The 10,386-nt window shown below is 40.3% G+C and overlaps 3 protein-coding genes across 9 annotated transcripts in view; 1 reads left to right on the top strand and 2 right to left on the bottom strand.

The window, feature by feature from the left end:
* si:dkey-191g9.5 (rap1 GTPase-GDP dissociation stimulator 1) overlaps positions 1 to 3,078 on the bottom strand; it is a 19,912-nt gene extending 16,834 nt beyond the window's left edge. The window contains exon 1 of the mRNA XM_017432865.3: positions 2,766 to 3,078. Coding sequence (XP_017288354.1) covers positions 2,766 to 2,778 — 13 coding nt within the window. The 5' untranslated portion in view covers positions 2,779 to 3,078. The remainder of the gene's footprint in view (positions 1 to 2,765) is intronic.
* A 1,217-nt stretch (positions 3,079 to 4,295) lies between these two features.
* Positions 4,296 to 6,939, top strand: chchd1 (coiled-coil-helix-coiled-coil-helix domain containing 1). The gene is made up of 3 exons (XM_017429336.3): positions 4,296 to 4,614; positions 5,512 to 5,630; positions 6,656 to 6,939. Exons 1-3 carry the CDS (start codon positions 4,476 to 4,478, stop codon positions 6,764 to 6,766), a joined length of 369 nt encoding a protein of 122 aa, XP_017284825.1. The 5' UTR covers positions 4,296 to 4,475; the 3' UTR covers positions 6,767 to 6,939.
* A 1,862-nt stretch (positions 6,940 to 8,801) lies between these two features.
* vps8 (VPS8 subunit of CORVET complex) overlaps positions 8,802 to 10,386 on the bottom strand; it is a 25,373-nt gene continuing 23,788 nt past the window's right edge. For all 7 annotated transcript variants that reach the window (XM_037973658.1, XM_037973655.1, XM_037973657.1 and 4 more), the window contains 3 exons: positions 10,001 to 10,054; positions 9,721 to 9,801; positions 8,802 to 9,351 (listed from right to left, as the gene is read on the bottom strand). In XM_037973658.1, the coding sequence (XP_037829586.1) occupies positions 9,223 to 9,351; positions 9,721 to 9,801; positions 10,001 to 10,054 (264 nt within the window). In that variant the 3' untranslated portion in view covers positions 8,802 to 9,222. The remainder of the gene's footprint in view (positions 9,352 to 9,720; positions 9,802 to 10,000; positions 10,055 to 10,386) is intronic.

Here is a 10,386-nt window from a genome sequence, read left to right as displayed (position 1 = left end):
GTTGGTTAAACTAATTATCATTATTCATAATAATATACTGGAACAAAAAGTCATAGCTGAAAAAGCGTTTCATTATTCAGTTTTTATTGATGTTAGACGATGATCCGATGCATGTAAAATTAATAAGGTGACGAAACACTCCGGTGGCCCCCCCACCTAGAAAATGAATCCGGTGCCACTGATTTTACTGAAGAGAGAAAGAGCAGCAATGACACACCATGAGCACAGCATATACAGAAGCATTGCTCTGGCTGCACTGGCTGATTCCCCTCAGCCAGATTATCTCAAAAAGATGCATAATATCGAATTGGAGCTGTCGTTAGCCACCTACTCTATATGACTGACATTAGACTGAAGGAAACTGACCTCACCGGGAGACACGGCAAAGAATCAGAATGTTGTGTGAACTGGATGAACTATGTCCAGTGGTGTTCAGGAGAGACGAGGTGGCCTCAGCTGAAAGGGCTGAACAACCAGATAGCAACACAGCAAACGTTAGGGATAGCTTGTCTCCCAATGGGAAGCGTGAGTCAGTCAAAACCAAGTACCAACATAAAAAAAGGCTGTATTGTTAAAGCAAAGTCAAACAGATGAACACGTATGCCCTGCCAGTTATCAGATACCCTGTTGGTATAATAGCCTGGCCAAAGGAGAAGACAGAAGCATAAAATCAAGACAAGAGAATTCCTCAAAATGAATGAAGCGTTTCACCCCAAGTCCAGCATCCTGCGGCTCATTAAGTGAAAGGAGGAAGGCTGGGTACTAGTGACTCTCTGTGCCACTATTAATGATGAAACAACAAAGATCCTGTGGTACGTCAACCTCCTGTAACAAACTGTACAATGGGTTCCTCAGACAGCAGGGAAGGAGGGAAAAAAGAACCATCATATAGTGATGAGACCTTGCATGGGATAAATCACCAGCAGACTGAGAAAATGCAGATCGTATTTTGCTTGTTAATGCAAGTAGCCAATCGACCAATCACACGGCAGCAACTCGATGTCTTTAGGCATGCAGACCTGGTAAAGACGACTTCCTGAAGTTTAAACTGAGCATCAGAATGGGGAAGACAGATGATTTAAGTGACTTTGAATGAGGCGTGGTTGTTGGTGCCAGATGGGCTGGTCTGAGTATTTCAGAAACTGCTGATCTGCTGAGATTTTTTACACAGAGAAAGAGAAATCCAGTGAGTGGCATTTGTGTGGACAAAAAAGTCTAGGTAGTGTCAGAGGTCAGAGGAGAATGGGCAGACAGAAAGGCAGCAGTAGCTCAGATAATGATTCGCTAAAAACAAAGTTCTGCAGAAAACCATCTCTGAACACACCAACCTGTCCAACCTTGAAGCAGATGGACTACTGCAGCAGAAGACCACACCAGGTGTCATTCCTGTCAGCTAAGACCAGGAAACTGAGGCTACAGTTCACACAGGCTCACCAAAACTAGACAATAAGAGACTGGAAAAGCATTTCCTGCTCTGATGGGTCTGGATTCACAGAACTCCAAAGGTCTCCACTGACACCAGATCTCACTCCCATCAAGGACCTTTGGGATGTGGTGGTGGAGAGATTCACATCATTATTGTGCTGCTGACAAATCTGCAGCAACTGTGTGATGCTAACATGTCAATGTATACCAAATTCTCTGAGGAATGTTTCCAAAACCTTGTTGAATCCATGACACGAAGAATTCAGCCAGTCTGAAGGTAAAAGGGCGTCCAATTCGGTACTAGAAAGGTATACTTAATAAAGTGACCAGTGTATTACACTCAAAATATCTCAGTGACTTGAACAAGGTTCTAAAAAAAGTAAAAGCATGTATAATGGTTTTGCAAAGTTGTTCAATACAGACGTTCTCATTCAGTGACTGGATCGACCTGTGATCACAGCTTACATTGGCCTGAATTGGGCCAATTAACGAGACATTGTTTCTTTTTCCTACTTTCGCTGAAAAACAACAATAATAAGGCTAACGGTGCAACACGATGCATTTCAAACGCATATGTGCATGCAGCAGGACGAGACTTGCAGGTGGTAATTACTACAGGTAATCCCTTGAGAGTGGGACTAAAATAGCTCGAGCAGGGAGGGGGGAATTTGTCTGACTCACAACCCGCTACGTCAGGATCTAACCCTGTGTCCTTGTGTGTGTGTGTGTGTGTGTGTATCTGTTTGTGACCAAGTTTCTGCGTGTGTGTGTGAGAGAGAGAGAGTAGCAGATGAGAAATTTCCTAATCGGTTTTACTGTGTTCTTCCAGGGAGTCCCCATGTTGCGTAAGGCGGCTCCTTCAACGATGTTGCGAATGGCCATAAATAAAAGATGGCATCGTGTGAGGCGAGGACACAGCGTCAGGAAAACTGTACAATCTCATATAAAGTAGCTTCTTTCGAGATCTGTTCATCCACCTCTCCTCTGTGCCAAGCTGTAACTGTGTTAAGGTTTTCTTTATGTCTGAAAGGTTCATATAGGGACAGCTTGTTGTCTGCTGCACAGACTGGAACCTCTAATCAGCTGTTAGGAGGAGCTGCAGATAAGGCTGGGCTGTGGGTGGTGGTTTACTCCTGATCTATCTATCTATCTATCTATCTATCTATCTATCTATCTATCTATCTATCTATCTATCTATCTATCTATCTATCTATCTATCTATCTATCTATCTATCTATCTATCTATCTATCTATCTATCTATCTATCTATCTATCTATCTATCTATCTATCTATCTATTGCAAACACATAAAGGAGGATGTTATATATGAAGCTACTCACCCATGTCTGTCATGGCTGCTGGCGCTCTGCTGGCTCACTGCCTCTACCTTCTGCTACTATGTGTGTGTGTGTGTGTGTGTGTATGTGTGTGTGCATGGATTTGCTTGCCAGTGTGGCTAGCTGAGGAGGCGATTCTCCTTTTCTGAAGATCAGGAGGAGCACCCCTGATTATGCCCCTCGGTTTGTCCTTTTGTTTTTCTCTCTTCCCTGCTCAGCTTTCCTCAATCCTATTATTAAGCTCTCCCTTTCTGTCTCTGTCTCTCTGTCTCTCTCTCTCTCTGCTGTTCTTTGTAATTCTCTTAGTCTCTCTCCCTTCCTGCCCTCGCAGCACTTGTCATTTCTCCCTCCGCTCATTTGTTCGGTTTCGAGCTTGAGTCTACAGCTCTCTCTTTGGATTCACAAACCTGTGCAAGCTTTGGGTTAAAGCATGCGCTTGGTGTAGCATCCTAAGTAAGAAATAAAAAATGGACATGTTTGTTTACATGTGTTGTTTCTATTAAAAACTAATTTTGTACGGGATATTTAGCTGAAAACGATGCTATTCTTTATGATGATGTACTCATTTGTGGAGAGCTGGGAATTAAAGCAGGTCAGATCTTCTGAAGCAGCGTTTTTCAGGTAAAGAACAAATAATATCTTACCTGTTGTAGATACGAACTGAACGGGACCAGGGTGCAGGTGGAGGTGGCAATAACGAAGGAAGAATATTAATAACATAAATTTTTAAAAAGTCACAACATTTTGGACTCAAGAGGTGGTACTTATATAATTTACAAAAAAAAAACAGCAAAAAAGAGATTATTTTCACATTCATTAGGACTCGTGTTAATAATCTAATTGATGACATATTGAATGACGTCATGAGATTAAAACAGCAAAGCATCTGTATATTATTAAGGTTTGGCAAATATTTGAGTATCTCATTTAAAGAGGTTAAAGGTGAGAACACTGCTCTTCAAGATAGACACTATCTTAAAAAAAAGGAAGAATTAAGCTACAAATGATAATGAACGGGTAGATAAGTTTGCTAAAAGAGCATCAAGAAAAAAATACTGTAAATATGGTTCTAAAACTCAGTAAAGTTTAGATTAAAGGTTTAGTTAAAGTGGAATCAAAAGGAAAAGGCAGGATCGGCAGGACAAAGGAGGAGAGCAGATATTATTACAGTATTCAAAGCAAAGAGGGGATAAAAATAAGTTGAAAAATTATATTATTTCAAAATTAAATAGTATGCTTAAACTGGTGAATAAATATTCTACTGGTGACTGTAGATAGTGGGGGCAGGAAGAAACATTTATTTTTATTAGTTGTCAAATATCAACCTGAGAGAACTCCAGAGAAAAAAAAGCCATTACAGATTAGAGATATGTTACAGAGGAGCTCGGGTGTTGTAAAGTATAAGCCTATTTTTATGATTTTAAGAAGAATCTGGAGATTTTTAGGCTTTAAAATCATTGATTTATAGTGCATTCCAGGAGGTGGCGGTAATGCACCTGAAAGGTGTTTATTAACCGCATTAAAACAAAAGAAGAAGTTACGACACTGAACTTTCACTTACGGCAGACTGTCAAGCTAAGCGCTAACCCGCCTAGCTCTCCGGAGACACGACTCTCTGTTGTGTCTTTTTGTTAGTATATTTATATATATATATAGTTTCCGTAGTTTGAGCCCGTAGTGTCCGCGGCAGTCAGGCTTTAACAGAGAAAGAAAATGGCGTCGCCGGGAACCGTTCAGTTCCAGGAGAAGGTCAGGAGGATGCTCAGCAAACAGAACGGGAAGCCTGTCCTCAAACCCAACAGGGCCCTGGCTCTGAAAGACACTGTGGCCAACCGCAAACTCTACAAAGGGGGTAAGGAGACGATGATTCCGGCTCCTCAGGGGGTGAATTACACGGTCCTGTCGCTGCAGTGCGACTTATATCTGTTACTGTCATATATTGCGACTCCAGGTGGCGCTGTTGCGTTTGGACGCCTTTATTAGCGCCTTATTATCCACCAAACTATCGGCAAATAGGTCCTGTTTCATAACTTTAGTTAAAGCTAAAGCTGCTCAGTGCAAAGTCTTAAAGAAAGCAACATTAATGTGTCCTTAAATTAAAAATTTGGAAGCAAAATTGGTGACAGCTGCCAGTCGTGACGCCTTTGTTTACCTGCAGAAAGAGGGAAGAGACTGAAAAAAAGGTCAAACTTTCTGCCATATTTGTGTACGTACCCGGACTACAACCAGCCTAATGTAGGTCAGTCACGTGACTCGAGCTTCCATGTAGCTTTTAGCAGATGGAGCCTTTGTTGACATTGAGTGCGTACCTGCGTTTCTTTATCCTGAAAGGTACTGGTGCACCATTTGAAACAGCTCAGGATAACGTTTCTTATGTTTTATTTCCTTGTTTACAATGTAAACTAACTAAACTATGAGACAACAAAGACTATTTAAAAACCACCTGCAGCAGATGTACCTAAACTCAGGAGCAAAATAATTGTTTTCTCAACAAAACTAACACTCATACGTTGCTGGAAATAAATACCAGTCACTGTTATAATGATAATAATAATTTTAAACATTGAAATATAATAAGAGCATCTGAGAGTTTCATAAATTCTGTCAGAAGCATTACTGCCTTCTGGCTTTTGGGGCTATCGATTAAAAATGAAAGGAAAATGTCTGCGGCAGATCTGCGTAATTGTTTTTTTTTGTTATATATTCAGCTCTAAACCTGATGTAAACCAAATCTTTTTCCCGCCTACAGAGGCCACCTGCGTCACAGAGATGTCGATCCTGATGGCTTGTTGGAAGCGGAACAGCTTTTTGGACAGCCTGTGCTCCAGTGAAATCGATACTTTCTACACGTGTGTAAAGAAAGCACAGGTGTGTGTCTGTTTCCACCCGTGGCCTCGAAGTCCAGCAGCAGGGCAGTCTTCTCTCAGAACATAACGTTTTTTGTTCCAGTCAACCAAAGCAGGCTTCGCCTAAATGACCGTCTGTCGCTTCATTCTAATAATAATCTATTTGATTTTTTGTCCAACTTATCACCTACTTCCAGTGAACGCAAACTGTCTCTGGGAGGTTGTGGTCCGAAATAATATCAGTGTATAGTTTTATCCCACCTGCCTCTTTGGCTATCGAGAACTGTGAGGAGGAAGAAAAAATCCTAAATATTAAGCTGCTTTATTGTCTAACAAAATACCCCCAAGGCACATCCGCACCTCCTTATCCGATTCTTCTCAGTGGACAAAAGCTGGTGAAATATATTCATGCTCCTAACGAGGGAGCTAACAGAAGATATTTTATTTTGCATTTCCAGCTTAACAAGGAATACAGAAGCTCACATGAAACCCCTCCAGAGTTGCTTTTCTTTGTTTTTCCACACATAATTCCAAAAATAGTTAACGATTCTGTTGAAAACCAACAATTATAATAATAACTCTCACCCTAATACCTGGAGCCTTTTGAAAGGTAGATATTATCACAGCCAACAAATACCATTTATGTGATAAAATGGTTAAAACCAATTAACACAAGCAGGCTTTATGTATTATTTTTCAAACAGCAAACCTTAAATAATGAGTTAATGTGAAGACATACACTTTAGGTTTTGATCAAAACAAATTCTTTTTGTTTTTTTTTTCAATATTGTACAGCTGTTTATTTTTATTTATTCTATGAAAAAGGAAAAAAAAAAAAACTAAAGGTTTTTAGTGCTTCTTGTTACCCATCAGGTCTGAATGTTTCTCGAGTTCCAACCAAAACTTCATCCTAAACGAAAGGAAAACGTGTTCAGCTCCTTTGAGAACCAGGAGAGCAAAAGCGAATCCTAGGTTTTTGTCACTAAAACACAAAGAGTGAAAATTTCCTTCGAAGCGTTGACTAAAAGGCATCTTTTTCCTTCGCAGGCAGCGAGGAAGGCCAAATCTGAAGAGAGCAACGTGTCTGAAGGACGTCTGACGCCGAAACAAGCCACGTCTCTGCTGAAGAGGTTCCCCAACCCTCGAACCGAGGTTTAAGAGACGAGCCTTCAGCCTCTGTATGAGGACATGGACATTTAATAAATGATCAAAGCAGTATGTAAAAATTTAGTAAAGCCGCTGCTGCTTCAGTGGCTAACATCAGATCTGTCTTTGTTTCGGATGATTTTTAAATAAAAAAAATAAAAATAAAAAAAACGGTCATTTTCTGAGTCCTGGGTGAAGGTTTTTTTTTCTCGATGCAGGTCATCAAGTTTGACTCACCGAAGAGGTCATTTTGGTGATTTTCTTAGATTTCACGGCTCCAAACCAGGAGTTTCTAAGCGAAAACGGAAACGCTCCGTTTCTTTTGTAAAAGCTATCAGAATCCAAACAAGCCTTTCAGAAATATTAGTGCAGAACTTAATCTGTTAAATATTTATTGTTGAGAAGAAACTCCTGGGTGTTACGCTCTCAGGAGGGAGGATATATTAAATAAAACTGCTAGTTAAAAGGAAATGACTTTATATATGTTAATATTTCATTAATTTAACAGCTGCAGAACCTAATTTCAGATTAAGACACTTTTCTAACCCAATGCCAACTGGATGAGATATTTCCCCTCCTAATAATATTAAAATATGGTCAAAAAAAGCAAAATATTAAAAAAAAAACCTTTGGCTCAAAAGCTCAAGTACATTTTAATGCAATATAACTCTGAATATATGGAGCTTTGACTTCTCAGCTGTACCGTCCTGTTTCTTCAACACAACAGTGATCAACTGGTGGCTGGTGGGCCACTTCTGGCCTGCTGGGTGGTGAAGGTGGCACGCACGCAAGAAAAAATGCTGCATTCAACATATTTTGCATATATTTCTTCTTTTAAAGCGACCCAAATAGAACAGAAATGTAGCAGTTTTGTAATGTTTTAGTTTAGCACTTAAACTGGATTAAACAGAGACAGTTTACTTCTAATGATTGTCACACAATCCTGGTGTAAAAACCTTGATCTTTTCTCACTCCAACCTTCCCACTGGTTCCTCCTTGTGTGGGAATTAAGATAAAATGTTAGTCTTCATTTTAACTATATGTTGGTTCCTAAATGTGTGCAAAAATTATGCCCAGCTCATTAAAGAAATCACTCATTTTATAGCCGTACACCCAGATTTTTTTCCCCATGTTTTTAATCCTCAGCATTTGATTTTCCTCACGTTGTCTTATTTGTTCCCATATAGCACTCCTGCACAGTGACTTGGGCAAAAAGCAACCAAAACTTTTAATTTCAAAATAAAAAACAGCAAAATTATTTTAGTTTACAGCGAACGACCATCTGTGTGCGGGAACAACAACAACAACAAAAAGGCAGGAAATAAAACTGACGGAAAGGGATTGTTAAAATAAACGTGGCTTTCAACCCTAAAATAAAAATGGCTGCTCAGCTTCTGGGCATGAAATAAAAAGCCTCACTTCTGCTAAATAACGACAAACATTGTGCATAAACCCCAAAGCTGAAATCCGTCCATTAGGTTTGATTATTTGGAAACAACAACAACAGGCTTCTTGTTTTATCCACAAACATTTATTGATTTTCCACAATAAAGGCCGACCCCTGCAGTGTCCTCTCAGAAACCTTGTAAATTTAGTCGGTCGTCCTGCTTTACAACTTAAACATTTAAGCGTTAAATGTCATGATTAGTGGCCATCGTGACATTATGTTGCTCACATCATCATCATCATCCCAGCCACCATCAACCATCCAGTGGAAACAGGCATCTGTGAATCTAAAACCTGTTCTCACATTTGGGTTAAATAGTCTCTGTTCTCATATTTGCTCCACAGTTCTTTAGAGCAACAGGACAGTTCTTCACACGGTTACAGCGCTGCAGAGTCCATTCCTAGTTGTGTACCTGCAGATCTCTTGTAGTGTATCCCCCCCCGATTTCACTGCTAAACCCCTCCTGGACCTCCCTCCGTCCGCCAACACGTCGCTTCAAGGACTGTCGGCATGGAAAATGAACAACTCGTGATTATTAAAAGCACGCTTATTTATTGACTGCAAGCGTCGCTCACAGGGTGAAACAAAACGCTCAGATGCTCTCAGTTCTTGGGTTTTATTTTCAATGGTTTTAAATGTACACTTAGTGTCCAAACTGAAAATGCTAAAAACAGAACTGGACGGTAAAAAGGCCCTGTCTGGTTGTTTTAACATGTTTGACATGGATTGGGAAGATTGATAAATTTAAAAAAAAAAACATTTTCTTGGTAACAGAACTCCTGCAGCCTGAAACCATGCAACTACACTTCAAGGAATAAACACGTTTCTTCTCGAACATTGTGCTTTTATTAGGGGGACCGTTGGCCAGCGTGGTTTAAAACATTTAGGTGTAAAAGGGGTGGGGAGAGCAGTTCGGAGGCGGGGATGTTACACAATGAGAAATCTGTGGGCAGATTCAGTTCATCCAGTCAGAGAACGTTTTAGGGACGGAGCGTTGTTCTGACCTGGGCCTGTGACAGCGTTAGTCTTCAAAAAGTGGCGGAGGAGAGAGTTTAAGGAGTAAACTCTCTGCAGCTCCCGGCTGGCCTGGAATCAGAAACCCCGTCTTGTCACTGCTCTGACCGTGGGAGACCTCTGAAAGGATGGACAGCTGGACCAAATACAGAAAAAAAACTGATCAGATTATGTTTTTATAGACAAGCTTTGGGTTAGTCTTATCTGCTGTATTTTACATCTGTTTATTCTTTAAATGTTATTTTTCTTACTGTGTTCTATTTCATTTGGTTTACCCTAAAGCACTTTGTGGTTTCTTTATCTAGAAAAGCTGTTATATATATAAAAATTCTTCTTTTCTTAATTTAATACCACACAAGTAAAAATCCTAAGTACACCAAGTATTACTCCAGTTGGAGTCCCATCTTGACAGTGTTTGTTTATTTCTTAATCCTAGTTCAAGTTAAGTATATCAGTATAAAATACTATTAAATCAGGTTAAGGTGACAGAGGTTTAGTTTAATACCCTGGATGGTCCTCGGTACAAATTTCGTAGCTGATCCCACGAGAGCTCCTGCTGCACGTCCAACGTTGTCGCGGCGAACACCTGGGCCACAACACGCCGTCGCGAACAATGTTATAAAACACGGATATTACACCGTCATTTATTACGCTGAATATAACAGCCGAAAAGGCATCAATACCGTATTCCTTAAGGTTAAAGGACAAAAAGGTTAGAAAATAATAAGACTTTATTTATTTATTGTGCCTGAACAATAGATGTGAAACACGGTTTATAACTTTACCTTTTTCCTGTTAGGCTCCGCCCCTTTGTCGTGAACTCCTGGTGCGACATGAGTCTGGGGTAAAGACAAAGTGGTCATTGAAAATACGTTTTAGACATAAAGAACTGGATTTCGCAGGCGTAAAGAAGGATTTGGGTCCTCTGTTTAATTCCCAACACCTTTGCAAAGGGAGACTTGTGTTTCAAACTGTGCTGCCAACGACACAGTGTCTCTCTGTCAGTGCCCACATTTAAACAAGGTCTTATGCAGCATTTAAAGGGAAACCCTACCGTATTTATGACAATAACTGCTGGGGCAAAAACAAAGCGCATGTCTCTTAAAGCTCCAAGGACCCCTGATCTCATACTCACATACTCACAGAGCAACCCCCCCCCCCCCCCCCCCCC

Source organism: Kryptolebias marmoratus, linkage group LG22, assembly GCF_001649575.2.
Source record: "Kryptolebias marmoratus isolate JLee-2015 linkage group LG22, ASM164957v2, whole genome shotgun sequence".
In the NCBI taxonomy this organism is placed as follows: Eukaryota; Metazoa; Chordata; class Actinopteri; order Cyprinodontiformes; family Rivulidae; genus Kryptolebias; species Kryptolebias marmoratus.
This window is presented reverse-complemented; position numbering and strand designations above follow the sequence as displayed.